This window comes from Chaetodon auriga, chromosome 5 (genome assembly GCF_051107435.1).
Source record: "Chaetodon auriga isolate fChaAug3 chromosome 5, fChaAug3.hap1, whole genome shotgun sequence".
Taxonomy (NCBI): domain Eukaryota; kingdom Metazoa; phylum Chordata; class Actinopteri; order Chaetodontiformes; family Chaetodontidae; genus Chaetodon; species Chaetodon auriga.
In genome coordinates this window covers 18,606,132-18,625,242 of record NC_135078.1, presented here as the reverse complement: position 1 = coordinate 18,625,242, position 19,111 = coordinate 18,606,132, and the positions used below count along the sequence as shown (strand labels likewise).

At 41.3% G+C, this 19,111-nt stretch overlaps 1 protein-coding gene across 4 annotated transcripts in view; it reads left to right on the top strand.

Annotated features, from left to right (window-relative positions):
* Positions 1 to 19,111, top strand: part of grid2 (glutamate receptor, ionotropic, delta 2) — a 468,077-nt gene that overhangs the window by 353,142 nt on the left and 95,824 nt on the right. For all 4 annotated transcript variants that reach the window (XR_013077212.1, XM_076731585.1, XM_076731586.1 and 1 more), the window contains exons 9-11: positions 3,274 to 3,375; positions 10,094 to 10,291; positions 14,046 to 14,358. Coding sequence is in view for 3 of the 4 variants with exons in the window: in XM_076731585.1 (XP_076587700.1) it covers positions 3,274 to 3,375; positions 10,094 to 10,291; positions 14,046 to 14,358 (613 nt within the window). In the remaining variant the exon portion in view is untranslated. The remainder of the gene's footprint in view (positions 1 to 3,273; positions 3,376 to 10,093; positions 10,292 to 14,045; positions 14,359 to 19,111) is intronic.

Below are 19,111 nucleotides of genomic sequence, written 5' to 3'. Positions count from 1 at the left end.
ACACACACACACACACACATATGCAAGGCGGCCTTCATACTCTCCTGTTATATGAAAGTCAAAACAATATAAGTATAGAGTGGATATATTGATATTCAGATAATGTAGCATAGCCAATTTTGTTGTAATACTGCAGAGAGGCGCTTTCATTCGGACTTATTTTCCTCTCCCTCTGTGCCCTTCTTTACTCTTTCTCATTCAATCACGTTTGCAAGTTGGTGTGTGAAATGCAACTTTATCAGATAACTATGGGAATTAAAGGATTTGTAGCTTTTTTTAACATTTGGTTAAAAAGAAATTGCAGCAGTGTTGATAAGTCACTGCACAATTTACGCTCACCTATAATAAACAGAAAAATAAAAGGAATATTTCCTCAGAGGAAGGAATCGTGTGGTTAAGTCAATATCTAAAAGTAATGTTCAGCGAAGAGGTCCAGTGGTATATAATAACCCTGAATGATCATTTCTGCTTAAATGGCTGGTAACTCTGTATTGTACACCGTCCTCAGGCCATCATTCCTATCAGTGATAGCGTTTTATTCACCACATTGCAAAGAGCAAATCTTAACACTTACCTTCCCCATTCTAGATATTAGGCTTCAATGACTCATTTCACCATCATTTAATCACAGCATTTAAAATCCCCAATGTATCATGGGCCATCCATAGTGAGAGAGGGAGAGTAAAAATAAATGTGCCTTTAATACGTAATATGTATGTTTGTGTGTGTCTGCTTGACACTTCTTTCATCATGTCCTTTTTTCACACTCGGATAGCGAAGTCTTAACTTCAAACAGCGTGGCCGAGGGATTTAGGACCCCAGCGAGAGCTAAAACAGATGTTTATTATGATTATTACGATTGTTATTATTATTATTGACTGATACCTGGAGCAAAGGCTTTAGAGGCCAACATAGTTTTTGAAATGGTCTTCTGTAGGAGCTTAACGCAGTCCAGAGGAATCAATATTAAATGCCTTGCTTTAGGGTAAAATTATGGCTGAGGGCAATGCAATTTTTGTATTCCAGAAGTGGTACAGAAAACACTAATAAAACAAAACTATTGTGCTAACAAGCTTGCGTTCCTTTGTATTCATGCTCACCTGTTTCTGATGATCTTATATAACAGCATAATTGTGAAAATCAACACCGTGGCAGTCAGAGCGATGTAAAGTCATTTAGCCTGTCAGCTCGATGGTTGATGCTGCTGATCAAAAAAAGTTGCTGAAAAATACTTCCAATGCATGATTTGATGTATGATTTGTAATTATGTGATTTCTGTGTATTTTTAGTCTATGTTTGACAACCATTTGAGCTATTTATCTTAGGCTTACTATGTATGTGCACGTGTGCCTGTATCGGTTCTTACTGGTGGTTGTGCGGTATGTGTGCATACATGGCAGGATTTATTTCCTGCACGTGTGGTTAAATATGAATGTGAAGCCTCTCGCGTTTGGCTGTGCCACTAATGTTATATTGATTATACGCGCTCATGTATTTACAATCACTTAGAAGAACTGCCGTGCTGTAAATTCACCTTTTACAATGTCTTTCATCATCACGACTCACCACGCATCAGTATCTTGTTTTTCTCTTGTGTGATCCCCATGTCTCTCTTTTCCTCTGCCTTAGTGTTTGTTATCTCTCGCCTTCTCGTGTATGTCCAGTCTTTCTTGTTTGTGTGTCCTTTCTATCTTGTTCACTTTACATCCACCCCCGTTCTCAGATTTCTTTATGTCTGTTGGCACACACCCGTGTACATAGCACATATATACACTAACCAGCAAGGGTTACAGGCAGCATCTGTGAGTAAAGAGTAGACTGTGCACACACATTCACTCACTTTGATCAAGGGCTGTAGTCACATTAGGACTGTCATGAGAAGAATACAGCAGTAGTTTTTTTCTTTGTTATAGAATAAAGGTTAGTCGCCTCATCTTCAGACAAATGGAAGATTACAAATGCCTCTGTTTTCTGCATGTTAAAAAATAGAGAAAGAACAAAAGTAAGGAATTCAGATTTTGTGTGTGTGGGAGAAGAGTCACACTCAGATTCTAGCTCCACATCTCCCCCTCCAGGCTGAAAAGAGGATAATATGCAGTATAATCTACCTGAAAGTATATGTGAGTTACATAAATGCAGGAAAAAAGGAGCAGCTTTGAAATCAAAGTTATGTTGTAATGGCAATTAGTCTAATACATAATAAGGAATATAAAGCTACATTGGATTATGACTGTGCAGCAAAATGACTCAAAGGAAATAACACCCTGCTCAGAACCAACCTTTTTAAAGGTCCTGCTCCTGTACACTTGTGCTTTTAGTTGTGGTTGATTAAACTTCAGCTCAACTTGAATTTGGGCTCTGCAGGACATTACAAGAGATCACCACATTAAATGTACAAAGAAGAAAGCTGAAAATTGTCCCACTGCAAGAGTAGAGTTTATGGAGATGTCAATCAAACACCCCGAGAAAAGGTATGAACAGTGAAATCAGGCGGTAGTTGCCTCTAATGCAAACACCTGCTCCTGACTGCGCTAAGGAAAGTAATCCTACCAGAGGAGTTAAACTGTTGCTTTTTGTTCTGTCAACAATACTTCAAACAGGATATGAAATGTTTACTAAATGGCAGGGCGTGAAAAAGCAACCACTTTAGCTAAGCTTTATTGTAAGTATCAGTCCCAAAAGGGAATTGATCAGAATTGGCAGAGAATTGCAAATTCAGCAGTAACTTCAGGCTTTAGAAAAATGGATTATCCCATATTTCCCTCTGCAGTATGCCCTCTGCTTCTCTCTGGTGCGTTTGTGTTTTCTTCTAAGCACGAATCACGGCGTGCAATTTTGTGTGTATTACGGTGTGAGTGTGTGGTTGTGGTGTGTGTTTGTCTTTGGATAGCAGACAGCTAAATCACCTCTTTTTTTCCCCCACTGCCTCGCTCTCTACAGGGAAACCAGGCTAGTTTGATCTTTGAAGCTAAAAAACTATTTTATTGAAAGCAGAGGGCAGTGCATAGATGAAGAAAATCGGGTTGGGGACTGAAATAATGTGGTCTGGGGGAAAAGACTGGAAGTTCATGACGCAAGTCAGGGTCAGATTCATAAAGCAGATTTGAATGAAAGAAAGTCGCCATCATTTTCACAGATACAGTACATCAGGGATAAACCTTTGAGTGTTCAGCAAGATAATTTGACATACTGAAACTGTGGTAAACCCATCGCAGCATCCACCATGCCTGCCAATCTGACTGTTTTGTATGTTTCTGTGTGTGCACATTGCAGCTGGCAACGTGGGACCCAGTCCATGGCTTGAACGGCACTCTGACCGACAGGAAACTGGAAAATAACATGAGAGGTGTGGTGCTACGAGTTGTCACTGTTCTGGTGAGTATAGCTGACCACTGTGTTTTTTTTTTATTTTCCTGTGATTTACAAGTACGTAAAAAAAGAAAAAAAGTCCTGTTTCAGCGCTCCCTGTTTGAAAATTGTCCTGCGGTTCACCCAGAAGAATCAAAGACAGACTGTGGTGACTGGCGCTGGCATGTCAGACTTCAACCTTTTGCTCTATTGTAAATCCGTCTTTTTGTCTAGTTTTCCGCCCATCACTCAACTGTCTCTGTGGAGATGTACGGAGGGACAGATTGAGGGCTCGTGTGAGGGATAAAAATGGCAGACAAACATTTATGAGACAAAGTGTTGAGAAAAGAGAAAAGTCAGAGAAGGTGAAACAAATAAAATGTAACAAGGTGAGCTTAGTAATGGACCAAGCTGTCATCATTTCATTAGCCTCCATTTTGACACTTGACGGCTAGATAAGAGAGACCGTTGGAGTCTTGATGATAGTGAGACTCCAGCTCGGTCTGTCTTGCCTGCAGCATCGATTTGAGTACATCCCATGAGTGCTTTAAAGATTCACTGCTGTAAATTCTTCATATCCCATCTTTGAAGTGAGGAGCAGAGAAGAAAGAGATAATGCGAGACATCTTTGTGGCTATCCCTTTTTCTTTCTCTTTGTTTTTTTTCCCCAGTCTTTGATTTTCATCATCTTTAAAGGGAAGAAGAATATGGATTGTGTTTTTGAATATCACCCTTTTTCCCATCATCAGTGTAGGGTCGCTCCTGTAGGTGTAATGTATGTGCACATTTCTCTTCCGTGTTCCCTTGTTCTTTCTACCCTTCATGTTGTGTACCTCTGGCTGTGACTGATGCCCTGTGAGGGCCTGGAGACAGAAATAGATAGAAGTAGTGTGAAATTTGCTGGGTGCTGCCCGGATGTGCTGTTTTCGTTTTATGCGAGAATGGTTGAAAGGCACATCCTGATTGTGTGTTTTTGTGTCTAAGTGTGTGTGCATGATGTGCGGTTTCTGAGGGGACCTTTGGAACAGATTGTTCTGGGTTGCCCTGGGCTGTTTCTACTCTGATATAACTGTTTTCTGTCTGTACGGTGCAATGGTCTCACACAGTACCATGCTTAGTGACTCTTGCCCTGTGACATGCAGAAGAAAGCATGTGTGTGAATACACACACAAACATTAACCTGTAATGGAATGTGTTCATTGTGTTCTGTCATTCAGACTGCTGACCAGTTATCGATTAGTTAATTGGCAATGAGATCATACCACTATTAGGGCCAATGACTCTCAATCAATGCTATTGATTTGCTGGAACTGTATTGATTATTAAATGGATGTTACCAAGGGATGGCCGCATCACTATAATTATGTGTTGATGCCCCTCTGCAGGGCTCAGTAGTGTAACCATATTGGTCACAAATGTGATTGAAATTGATATTTTGCAACTGGGAATTTAATTTGAAGCCTTTAAACAGTCACATTAAAATGATGTGTTCTAGACAGGAACATGATGTTTTTAGATGTAATACTCTGAAGGTGCAAAATCAGAGCGGCTATAAATTACCCCTCACTGACTTGCGCATGTTCCCAATTTAGTTTGATTCATCTTGCCAGCTGAGTTTTCATCTTCGCTATTTTTTTTTTTTTTTTCTGTGCTCCTTAATTTTTTTCAAGGGTGCACCCACATTTCCTTGGTTTTACTCCACATTTATGAGTAGCAAGCTGTGACTGTAGCTACTGCAGCCCAAATATGCAGCCGAAGGCAGAAAATGTCCCTTTTTAACTCGAGTTCACATTTTTGGAGATAATGAAAGAGCGCTTACAGTGTTTTCCCCAAATGAACCTAAAGTTTTACTTTGGAGGATGATAAAGCACACAGGAACCACAAATTTAATTATAGACAAATTCATACTACAATTAAAAATGTGCCGTATCACAGTGAGGCCTGGTAGAAGGAACAATATGACGCTTGAAGTTTCTACCCCTGTTAAAAAGGTTTTTTTTTTTTGTTTTTTTTTTAGATTTATTAGATAGCAAAAGTAGAGAGATGACAGAAAATGAGAGAAATGCATCAAAGGTCCTGGGGACATTGCAGTTCATGGTCTCTATCTTAATCCCTAAACCATGGGGACACCCCAAAAAGTTCAATTTTACCAGTGACAGCATGCAGGATACAGCAGAGACTTTAACAACAGTAGTGTGTTCCAGTTGATAAAAAATATTGGACCTGTTGAAATGTTGAAAGTGATTGATGAAGAGCAAAATCTGCAGTGCACATCTACGTCCATAAATCATATGTCACAAAGTTCAAGATGTAGCTGTTGAGTTCCAATCTGGATGGCTTCTCTGTCATTTGCATCATATGTCTTCACTCCTTGTCCAACAGAGACGGTACAAATATTCGTTTTCATAACAATATGAAATCTAATCTTCTAAAGAGGCTGGCAGAGCTTTTCAAAAATACATTTTACACCAATTTCACAGACAAAGCCACAGAGTGTTTTGAAACTGCTCACTGCTGCAATTCACCACATGACTGTCATTCCCAGCATTCCCTCAGAGGATGCTCCAAAAACCATTACATTAGCTTTGTTGAAAATTGCTGTTCCTGATCCCAGTCATGTCTCCAAAAGAACCCGAGCAGCACTGAAACCACATGTGGTACTTCCAGTCAAGAGGAGACAGGGGATGAACTTGTTAGTGTCATTAGTGTAGAGGAGGGAGGAGGAGGGGGGTGGGAGATGGGAGCAATATTGGAAAGACAGAGAGAGGGATTGCTGGATATAGAGGGAGGTTAGATGATATTGCAAGGATGACAAGTGTTGTATGCTAGATGGATGGATGGATGGATGGATGGAGAGAGAAGAGGTGTCTCAGACATATGTTTAGGGGAACTGGGAGACGTTGCAGTGTGGAAAGATGCCAAATGGTGTATATCACAGCTGGTGGGTGCCAGGGGGAAAGGAAGGGACTGCAAAATAATGACAGAGAGAGAAAAGAGACAGGAGAGAGAGAGACAGATTAGCATCACAAAGCCAGACTACATCTCACAAGGTAATTTTTTGTTACAAGATTTTAGTCTGGAAAACATCGACTGAGTATCGATTGAACCCGGCAGCTCAAAGCCAGAGCAGCCGGTGAGCTATAGGAAATGTTCAGATGATTACATGACTTGTTGCCTCTCAAAAGTCAAAACCTGAACAACTCCTGAAACCAGATTTTAGAAAACTGTATGGCTTATATCTTTTACTTAAGATTTCTTTTAAGAAATGATTTGGCTGGATAGTTTCACAGAGATTTGACAGTGTTTCCCCAACAGCCGCCATGTTTTACCAAGTGAAATTAGGAGATTGCTCTCAATAGAGTTGCAGATCTCCACCAGGCATATAGTTAAGATGGTGGCACAAATAACAAAAAGGGGCGTTTGTTGATTTTTTGACTTGACTTTTTTTTAACATGACCTATGGCTGAAAGGAAACAAGATTCCAAACTGAAGCAGCTGTTGATCATTTGCAGTCCCAACCGACCAGTTAAGAGGAGTGAGGACTCAGCAGTGTATAACAGTGGTATAAAACAGAGCAGCTCATAAAACAGATTTTTCAAACACTGTGAATCACGGTGTCTATGAGAGGTCCTTGAACATACAGGCATACCTGCACACTGAAAATATTAGGCTGATGGGTCCATTCGAAAGCGAGACACACACACGCACACGCGCAAACACACACACACACACACACACACGACCAAACGCATGATATCTTCCAGGCTTACACCCAGTGGAGATAAAAAGCAGAAACGACCAGTGATGGTCCAGCAAGCACTGCATTCATGTAGTCATGTGTAGGAGTGGTTCATGTTGATGTCTAAGTGAAGGGGAGAACTAGCATGTATTGCACAGCCAACTTGAAATGACATCTGTGTCAAACAACCTGTGCCCTTGCCAGAGAACAGTGAGCTAAGCTGAAACCGTGGGTTTGCTTTGAGACACTAGAGAGACACGAGGTGCTTTTATATATTCTGTTCTCCCAGTCCTTTACCTTCCAAACATTCTCTCAGTACTCTCAAACACTCCCACACCCACATACGCACACCTACACACAGTTGCACATGCACAGTTTCTTGCCTTTTATTGATTTTCTGCTGCTATTGGTTGCGTGTTAAACGGTTCGCTTGCAAGCTCATGTGGGTGGGCATGTGTGTATGGATCTACATGCATGTACATAGTATGGATTTGTGTGCATGCGTGTGTGTTGGAAATTGGAAAGCAATCAATGAACATGAGCTGTAATCTTATTTTGAAAACATGGAGAGGAAATGGAAATGGGGAAAAGGGAGGAGGGATGAGTTGAGTGTTTTTTGAAATGAGAATCTTTCCAGTTTTTTAAGGAACAGCTCAATTTTTCAATCAATATGCTGTCGTTTGTGCCAAGTGAAACCAATATGCATCACTACTTTTCTTTACTTTGTAAAACCCAAATTTCCATCTTGACAAGACACATCAAACATGTCTTTGCGGCAGAATTGGTCTTTGTCTTTTTCCTCTTTCATTGCTTGATAAAGATGTAACATCACCTGAGTACAAGTTGTCCAGCTTATTAGATTTCTTAAGACTTCTTTTGTCCAACTCTTCAGATATAGAATGTGCCATGAACAACGACCTGGATACACTTATACAACTTTGAGCACATATAAATATTCTTTCAACCTGTATGCTGCTTGATAATGAAACCTTGATATCTAAATTCCATGCTGTCCTCTCCAGTACCAATTAAATTAAAGAAACACCATTATAGCTATGTAATGCATGATTTACCTTGGAAATGAGCTTCTAATGTGAACATTCACCTTTTGGAAGCATTAAGGCCTGGGCAAATGGCCGACTGTATTATTGTTCCAGAGTACAGCAGGGTTTCCCCCTCAGTGTTTATGTTTGTTTATGAAGGTACCCACATAGGGAAGCAATCAGTGGTACTTGGGGAGTAATTCAGTATCTTTGGGTGTGTGTGCTTGTGGGTGTTCCTACCTTGATTGATGGATGCTTGTGGGGAGAGAGGGACTTGGCATGCATGTCCACTCACTGCCTAATAGCTTATTGAACAGCAGCAGCTAGCAAGGATTAGAAACAGCCAAGTTAATGCGTAGCATAGCCTGCGTGTGTGTGTATGTGTGTGTGTGTGTGTGTGTGTGTGTGTGTGTGTGCGTCTGGATGTGTGTGCTTAATGTGCAGCCAGTATTCAGTCAATAACACACAGACCCTCATAAATCTGCAAGACATATTGGCCTAAAACATTTCACTCATCAATAGGGATTTATTAAAGAAGAGAGAAAAAGAGAAGTGAGAGGGGGAGAAGGAGGTTGGGCCATGAAATAGACAAGAGGTGAAGAGAAAACACCCCGATGAAACGTTCAGTCCAAGCACAGTGAAAACAAAGTAAACATCCCACTAGCTTCCTGCTCTCCTTGTTTCTCCTTGTGCTGTGTTCACTTAATTGGCTAAAATGCCAGCTTTGTTGGATGTCATTTAACCTCAACAGGAAGCTGCCCTTTAAATGCCATGGTGATATCGATAGACAAGAGGTTCAGCCGTCCCAACTGCATTTAAAAATGAACCAATAAAAAACACATCTGCTGAATTGCATGATGCGATTATTGATTTCCAACATTTTAATTCACTTCAAAATGTTAAATAGCTCATGTTTTAAATAAATTACTAAACACGGTTCCCCCTGTGAATGAAAAGAGAGCTGAGTCAGGAACTTTGGGAGCCTAGCCAAAACAAGATCGGGGGATTCTTGCTGTGTTTCTCCTGAAATCCCAAACAGAAAAAAAAAAAAATAGAAAGTGCTTACGGTAGCTAAGAATTTAAACACATGGACAGATATTAACTACAGCAAGTTGTATCTTTTTCAGTACATTTGTCAGCATCTGGTTTGCCTTTACAGCAACAACAGAAGGCAGAATTATTTCTGGCCACAGCACTGATTCTTTTGTACTCTGTGCTCTTTCTTATTATACTGGTTAAAAGAAAAATGTGCTACCAGTGGTATTTAGTGTTCTGTAGTTTCCAGTTATTATTTATGTAGAGTGTAGTAACTGCTCATCACCCTGTCAAGTTTTTGGCCACTGGAGGCACTGTAGAGCAGTGTTTTAATGACTCCCCTTGCATCTCATATTCTATCAGGGAATGAGGATGCACATGCATGTCGTGTAAGGGGGGGTGTGATACACATTTCACCCACAGGATGGGATTTCACCCCTGCTGTGACATTTCACATTTCAGAGGGGTGACAAATCCCATTTGCACACAACCCCACAGGATGGTACTGCATACAAAGAGTTGGGGGCGGTTAGATGGCTTTCACAGGTAGTAATGCGTCAGTAAAAGGGAAGAAGAACACGGCTGCAAAGCAGTCCAAAAGATGCAAAACATAAAAGACTTTGATTTTGTAAGTGGATAGAAATATATTCAACCTCACGGATTGTTTTTTACAATGTAAACTCCAGAGGGATGGTTGTGAACTTACTTACAATTACACTAGCAGTGTGAATAAGACTGTGTTGAAAATGACCTTTCTGTACTGCGTGTAATGCAGGCTCTCTCAGACATTCCCCCAACCTTTAGGGTGAGCATCTCTGGTGGTGTAATGGCTCCTTACATAATTGAATGATTTAATGCTTGAATGATTTGTGCATTGATTGGCTGCTTGACTGACTTACTGACACACTGATTGATCTTCGCTCTCCAGGAGGAGCCGTTTGTAATGGTGTCAGAGAATGTCCTGGGAAAACCGAAGAAGTACCAGGGCTATTCCATTGACGTTCTGGATGCTCTGTCCAACTATCTGGGCTTTAAATACGAGATCTACGTCGCCCCAGACCACAAATACGGCAGCCTGCAGCCTGACGGTCAGTGGAACGGACTGATGGGTGAATTGGTCTTCAAGGTGAGTAGAAAATAATCTACATACATGCGCAAACACGCACTTACAATACAAGAACAATACATTTGAATATTCAAGAACAATGACATGGGTTGGATAAATGAGGATTTACTCAGCAGAGAGAATATGCAGAGGGGCATACTTTACCTATTTGCGCACACACACTATACCAATACACAAGGAGAGCTATGCAGGCACATCTCTTACCCATCGCTTTCGCTAAGTAGGACTATAACCTCCCTCAGGTTGATCCTGCACATTCTCAAGTCCCATCTCAGCATTCCCTCTAGAATCATGTCACAAAAGCAAATATTTGAAATAGGCTAATTAATTTAATTAGTTTAAACTTCTTAAAATTGAAGAGAGAAATTCAGACACTTTCCACTGCAGCATGTAGTCAGAAGTGGACTCGAGAGGCGCTGACCTCAAAGGTTCAGAGATGCTATATTACATATTGGCGAAAACACAGCAACTTTGTAATAATTTGACTAGCTTCAAGTATCTTCAAGTACTTGTTGTATAACTGCTGACAGACACTTGAACTTCCTCAATGAAAAATGGAAAACCAGCGATGCTGTTTCTCAAGAGAGTGTGAAGCTATAAATTTGGAGCGAGGTCTGTAGCTTGAGGGCAATAACTTGATGCAGTTGGATGCACTTTAACCACAGCACAGCAGCTGTAGTATACAGGCTACGTGAGGGAGCACCACCTTTGTAGTCCATTAGCACAGTGTATGAATTTCACTGCTGCTGAACTCGCAAATCAATCTTTTGTGCTCCCAGGTTGTCTTCAGTTTAGATTCCAAACCTCTCTGTTGTCCAACATGCTGTAGACGCATCCCAACACAGACATTGGCAGCTTTTATAGTAGCATTGACAAATAGCTCTGAATATTGAAGATCATTTTGTCAAGGTCCTGAGTATGTTGAAATTATCAATCCACAGTCAGTCAAACATTTTGGGATTAATATCTCCATGAGAACTTAAAGAACTCCCAGCACATGCAGGGTTTTTGAACTCGTGGTCATACTTTATCCTTTTCTGAGGAAAAGGCAGATGAGATTTTATTTGCTATGGAGACAATTGCTAAGCAAACACATGGAAACATTACAAGAAGCATCTGAATAAACCAAATAACTCAGACCTTCTCTGTTCCTGTGGGGCCTTGATTCCTTAAAACATTCATCGAGTGTTGTCATGTGGTGGCCCGCCAGCAATAAGCCTTGAGCTCACCTCAGTTTCTCACAGTCACGCCATTCCTTTGTCCACAAAATAATTTATAGATTCCTAAAATGGGATACGTCAAGATCAAGCCAGCAATAACAACATTTTTTTTCATTTAATCCCAAAGTAAGTGAGTTAAGTTAGTTTAAGTACATTTGCCAAAACTTTAGTCGCTGTCACTGTAGCAATTAAATTGTTCTGTGGAATTTTATTTTCTTACTCTGCCAAATGGAGGGAAGACAAAATATATCGCATCCTGAAACAAACTTAGAATTTATTGCCTACAAGACTAATGAATACCTACACCACTTTGAAAATGTATAATGAACTTGGACCCAGCTAATTTAAGGTGTGGTCAGAGTTCAGACTTTCAACTGATAGAGGTCAGTGCAGCCAGGTAATAAGCCATTCAACATCTCTCACATACAAGGCCGTCGTGATGCGAGATATCCCTTGAGCGAAATAGAGCACGCTTTGAGATGTTAATTCAACAAAGGAAACAAACCTACTGTTTGAGGAAGTAGATTATCTGTTACAGCAACAAAAACTAAGCTGGTCTTAATTACGTTTCCCACTGTGTTTATGTGTTTGTGTGAGTGCATGCTCATCGGCATGTGTGCACATGCTCTTTGGTGTCCTTCCTGAATTGTACTAAGCTGCTGCAGATTTTATTTACTCTCCATAGGTCAAGGATGTTTTTATGTTCTCAACAGTGTTTCCCCACAAGTCTTCCTCGCCTTTACTTCATTATCCTCTTTTTGCTCCATGTCAGACTTGAGACTGTTCTCCTTCCCTTGACCTTGTATACTTGTGCATGTGTTCAGCCTTTGTACTCCCCTCCAGCACAAACAGCTCACAAAATGATAGAGGAATGCTTCAAGCACAATGCATATTTATGTGTACACAGACACGCATGGGTTGTGAATAAACTGAACATGCAAATAATTTTGTTTTCCTCATCAGTCAGCAGCAAGGTTTATCTCTCCAAAACCCAATTATTCCACATAATTATTACCCAGAATGCCCTCTGGAAGTTTCCCTGTTGACTGACCACAGCAGTCAGCATGGCAGTTCATCTCTACTCATACACACACACACAGACACACACAGACACACACACACTCACACTTGCATGCATATCGTCATGTTGTCTCAACCAACAGGCATCCTGCAGGGTTTATCCCAATATTCTTCTTATGCAGTGTAAGTGACAATTTCTGCACATTTAAGCATTTTGTTTCCTCACTCGACTGTGAAATTAGCAGATTTTTTTTGCCCACAGTGGATTAAAATTTTTGTTTGTTTTGTCTATGTGTGCATGTGGGGATATGAATGTGGTGTGCGGTGGGTAAGCATGCAAGTGTGTGTGTGCAGTGGCTGTGGGGCTTAGCATTTGCCGACAGAATCACCTAACTTGCTACTGTCAGTTGTTTCTAGCAACAAAGAAAATATCATTATCAACCAAGTTCATAAAATGTGCAATCTCTCGCACAGTACGGATTTCAAACACAAATGCACACGCTCACAACAGCATCTTAAATCCTTGTTATGGTACAAGCAGATGTCTACAGCTGCTAGCCAAGCACTGGGGACTGAAAACATTTTAATTAGCCATCATTGTTTCCACATTTAAGCTGAGCTCAGCCCATTTTTCTTGGCATACTCACTGAAAGCTTTTTTTCTGCTTAAAGTCTTTACACGTAAATAATTAAAGCAATAATTAGTTGTTTCTTAAAAATTCCAAGAATTCCGAGTGATGAGAAACGGTTTAAATGTTTGTGGAGGCATACTGACACAAATGCAGATCAGTGAATGAGTAATGAATGAATGATTTGAAGTCATGCATCAAAGATGCCTTGACCATGCTGGGCTCTCAGTGGGATGACAAGACAGTACTTACATACTTGTGTGCAGTACAGAAGCAAAATGGAGCATAATGCACATAATGAGAGTATCCGCACATGCTTACTTTTTGGAATGCACTTCTTTCTTACCTTAGTTTTCTCTTTGTTTAGCAGTCAGTCAGTCAGATTCTATTTACCTGTAAAGAAACACAAAATATTTAAGATACTTTGAAGATCATTGTCAGTCTATGTGAGGAAAAATGTATTATCTGTATTCAGAGTGTTGACAGCATGCAGGAGCTGATTCTTTGAACCATGGCTTCATCTCCTACGCATTTGTCTGTATACATGTGTGCTAGGGCAACTTTTTTTGAAAGTCTTGTAACGAAATAGAACACATCTAACTAATGCTATTTTTGCATTTACTTTGGACAAAAAACTTTGTATTGTCAAGGAAAGTTCTGTTCTCAGAAAAGGCTTTTTGCTTATCTACTAGTGGCTCACATGTTTCCAAGTCCTTGTAAAGTTTCTTTGTATTGAGCGTTTTAATCCATCAATCTAGATGGTGGGACATAAAGCACTTACCTATCTCTGGGTACAAAAGTCCGCATTTTTAAGCTGTGCTCCTCACCTACACATTTTCACAGTGTTGATACTTCATATTCCTCTCTTACCCTCCGCCTCTTGCAGCGAGCCGATGTGGGACTTTCAGCCCTGACCATCACGCCTGAGCGAGAGAGCGTCGTGGACTTCACCACGCGCTACATGGATTATTCTGTGGGTGTTCTGCTGCGCAAGGCCGAACGCACTGTGGACATGTTTGCCTGCCTGGCACCCTTTGACCTGTCACTGTGGGCGTGCATTGCTGGCACCGTGCTCCTCATTGGCATCCTGGTGTACTTGCTCAACTGGCTCAACCCACCCCGGCTCCCCATGGGATCTGTGTCCTCGACTACACTGTACAATTCCATGTGGTTTGTGTACGGTTCCTTTGTACAACAAGGTAAGTAAGAAATTGGATAGAGAGAGTGGAAGGAAGGAGTGGGAATGCAAAAGAGGACTGCTTGATGAATGTATGGATGAATTTCTGAATGGTTAGATCAGGCATAAACTGATGATAAAGGATTGATGGCTGTGGTAGTATGGTAAATACTGGTGGCTTTATATGACACACTTGTAGGCTAGTTTCCTTGTGCAAAGTGGAGATTCTATGCATGAAAAAATATGCAGTTGTGATGACACTGCATTTGGAAAGTTTGGAAACTGGGAAGAAAAATGCTTTTCAGATAAGGACACATTTTACATCATTAATTTCACCAAGATGAGGATCCTTCCCTAACCTATGCTAACCAAAGTTTTTTAGCAGCCTTAACCTAACTACACATGTGATGCAGGAACTGAACCATTGTCTCTGATGTCATAGTCCTTTGCATTGTATGCCCAACTTCTAGCCTGACCACCTCCCTATGACTTCTGAGAAAAATGTTGACAATGAATGTAATTCACTTGACAACGATGATGTTCCCCAAAATGTGTTAGTCACAACTATATAAATATTTTCAGGGAAAGTATTTTGTTGTACTCATCACATGACTTGCCATGTGGTCGAAAGTGATCTTGAACTAAAAATGGCTTGGTCAGCTATGGACTGAGTGAGACCAGCGTGTTGTTCACTCTTGCTTTGACGAAGTCAGTCAAGCTCTGTGGTTCCGGAGTCATTTACAGTGACTTGTAGATTTTCATAGCTTAGCAATCAGAAGGTGGACATTTGTGTTTTTAATTTTTTGCAACAGTACAGAGAGAAGATAATCATCACTCCTCAATATCAGTTTGCATGCCAGAGTGTGCAGCTGTCAGGAACTCAGACCTCCCTGACAGTTGCTATAGGCCACCGGGTGTATTGTCCAATCTCACTAGCACATGATGCCCCTGAAGTAACGCAAGAAAGTGTTTTTGGGTGAGAAACAGCTCATAGCTCCAAATAGTTGTTATAGGTGTATTGGAGATGCATGCTCCAAACCCTGTTCACTATTGTGCCCTCAAACACACCAATAGCCTTGCATCAATTGTCACAACTTTCCTGTCAAGGCATCCATTTCCAGTGGTAAAGTGCAAGTCCTGAATGCATCTGCTCCCTCAACTGACAGCCCAGGTCATGGCCAAATACAATGTCAGACCCAGAAAGGCAACATTATGTCTCTGTGTTAACATGCTGTTTTCCCAGTTGACCACATAACCTCAGCCAGTTTGAGCATATGTGTCGTGAGATACTTGTTTAAGGCATCCAGATCCAGGATGAACTGTATACTGTTTTATTCTTTGGGACTAGGAAATACCTTAAGTAGAAACCATCTTGTGTCTGCTCGTCTGGCACTATTCGTATGGCTTTTAACAAGACAAATATTTCCTCCTGTAACACCTGGCTGACTCCCCCCTGTGCACCAGGCTTTCAACTAACTCCACTGCAAACCCATCGGCAACATACTTTATTTGCATGGTCCATCACAAAGGTAAAAAATAGGGAGATAATGCGAAGGGAGGGAAGCACAGAAGAAAAATTGTGATTGCCAAAGCAATCCAATGTCAAGAATCTGAATTTTGAGCTTAATAGCTGTCCTCTGGGTGTCATAAGTGTGGACTGACCTTTCATGTTTGAACACAATATAGTCAAATGAGAGCAAAAGGGAGGAGCGGTTTTGTTTCACATGGATTGAGTGGAGGATAATGAAGCCATCCTGATTATCCAGCCAAAGATTTTCCAGAATCCACTGGGCTGTGCTCAGGTGTGCAGATCAGACAATTGACACCTAGGGGAGGATTTAAATTTCATCAGTGCAGGAATAGAGCCATGACGGGGAGAGGAAAGGGCAATGGAAAGAGGGAAAAAAATAAGATCACATTATTTCTGTTTTCCAACTGGATAGTGTGTTTCATTGAGTGTTCGTATGTCTATTGAGTATAGTATAACATAAAAGAGAGACGCTGAATATATTCACAGTCATAGGCTGATTGTTGCGTTTGCATCTGTGTGTAAATAACAGCTATCTTCCAATGAGCACAATGTGCTCTTGCTATCATGCTCCAGGACTCGCAATAGTTAATTTTTTAAGCTACAATAATTATGCAAATTTTAGGAGGGCAGATTTTTTTTTTTGTTGTTTAATTTTTTTTTTTGTTTTTAATGCTGCCTGTGAAACATTTCAGGCCCTGAATAAGCAACTGATGAGCATTCCACCGTTTGGTAAATAATCCTCCATCTTGTGCTGCGGCTAATGGTGGTAATGATGATGATGATACATGCTAATTGCTGTTTGATATTCGCAATCGTTTCTCTTTTTAGCTGTAATTAACATTTTAGTCATGGCATCATTAGAGAGAAAAAAGAGAGAGAAAGGATCTAATTCTTCAAGGGTGGGTTTGCCCTGTGTGTGTGTATAGGAAAGTATGTTTAAGTGTGTGTGGTGTCAGGTGCATCTTCCTGTGAAAAGAGCTGTGCTTTAGCCACAGGTAATATCTTTCTGCTTTGGCTAGCCGGAAATCTCTCTCACAAAATTAACTAATCATGACCAGATTACTGCCACGAGGCTAAGTGGGATGACCTTCACTAGCTCTAAAAGTCACCTGGAATGTGGTTTACTTCCATCCCAGCAACCTTTTTGTGAAGCAGAGATCTCCTCTGTCAGACACACAGTCATTATCGATTTGTGTCGGGGCCCAGCATCTTTATATATGACCAACGCAGTCACTCATCATTCGAAAGGAGCACACATCTTCTCACCTCACCTGAGCAGGAAGAAAGGACGGGACGGTCTGGTGAGAAATCTCACTCATGCCATAATGCTAGATAATCTTATCTCAATGACTGTCTGCGAGCCTCCCTCATGCAGAAGAGTGTGGATTAGCCAAGTCCATCAAGGAGCCCAGGCTCAGGATGGCATGAGCAAGGCTTGGAGATGTGACATCCAACTTATAAAACCTTGCAAATGTGTGGGGTGATGACCGTTTAGCTTGCTAACAGCTGGTTCCCTCTCCTAAAGGCCCTTGCTCTCTCCACAGAAGTATGCAAAGCACATACTGGAGTGGTTTCGTAGACCCATAAGACGCCAGCTGAAAACCTGCCAGGTCCACTGGTGAACAAGGATTGACCACCTTTGGCATGAAAACAGTATTAGGCTTCAGGGTCACTCCAAGGTTCCCAGGGATGAACCACATGCAAGCAGGATGCACAGAGCGTGAATATCACTCACACGTTTGTCAGTGACTTAAACCAACAGCAAAGCCACCTTTAGAGAAAGCATTGGAGTGGCAAAAATGGATGGAGAGGACCTTCAGAACTGAACTACAGTCAAATCCCAAGAGGGTGACACTGGCCTGGAGCTGGTGTCTCTGTGCACCTTTCATAAACTGACAATCAAAGGGATGCTGGCCTACCTTTTTACCATCACAGTACAAAATGCCTTCCCTTTGTCAATTCAGTACTACAGGAAGGACAGAATTGCACTAACTGAACACTGAAAGGGAGTTTCCTGCAACTCAGCTCACCATCCTCAAACACTCTCCACTCACAGCAATAAGGAGGCCTGGTGAATGATGTTCTGGCATCCTGCATTGTAATAATGACCCTCTGTAACAGCCCTGTACATCTATAGTTAAACCACTCACAGGCCAGGCCCATAGGGTGAGCTGCTCTGGATGGGAGGTGAACTATCTGCACATATGCCCAAGAGGGAGGGTCACTGTGCAACAGAGAGAATATTACAATATCCGTTTGCATACTAGATTATGCAACTGTCAGGAATTCAGAGCTCCCTGACAGGTGCTGTAGGCCACTGCAGTTGTAATGTCCATTCTCACCAGCCGTCATGATGCCCCTGAAGTAACGGAAGAAATTGTTTTAGGATTAGAAACACTACCAAAAGCTCTCTCAACTGACAGGCGGGTCAAGTAAATGACCAAACACAATGTCAGACCTAGAAAGGTAATGTTATGTCTCGGTGTTAACATGCTCTTTTCCCCACGAAACGTCAGCCAGTGTGAACATGTGTGTTCTGAAGTACTTGTTTCAGGCACAGACTTTCAAGATGGGTTGTATACCTTTTCCCCATTTCTTTGGGACCAGGAAAGGCCACGAATAGAAAGCCTCAAGCCTCTGCTTGTATGGCACTATTCATATGGCTTTTAACCAGACAAATATTTCCTCCTGTGACACCCAGGCTGACTCCGCCTGTGCTTGGAAAGTAATGAAACCTATTTTGATGCATGCATGCTTTTCAACTCTCCTTTCATAAAGATAGAGGAAAGTGAAGCCCTTTTAAGACCGCAGAATTGCTGGGAATGTCTTTTGGCTGCACAACTCTGCCACTGGGTGGCTGACAGTAGCCCACACACCAGGGTGGAATTGCACATGAGACTGATCACCTTCTCAAAGCATTAAATACGGCCAATTTGTCACGCCCCTTGACATCTCTGAATCATCTTCTGAATCATCTTCTGAAATTTCCCCTCGCGGGACAAATAAAGGAATATTGATTGATCTCATACAGACAATAAAGAGTACCTTATGCGTACCAGGCTTTTGACTAACTGATATTAACCCATCAGCAGAAAATGCTCAGAACAAAGTGATGTAACATATGGAGCAAGAAAATTCGCAAACGGGGGAAGGTGGGGTGGATGTATGGGTCAAGCAAACACACAACTTTCACCCAGGACACCTGCGAGAAACCAAAAGTGAAAAATCTTTTCCTAAATCTAAC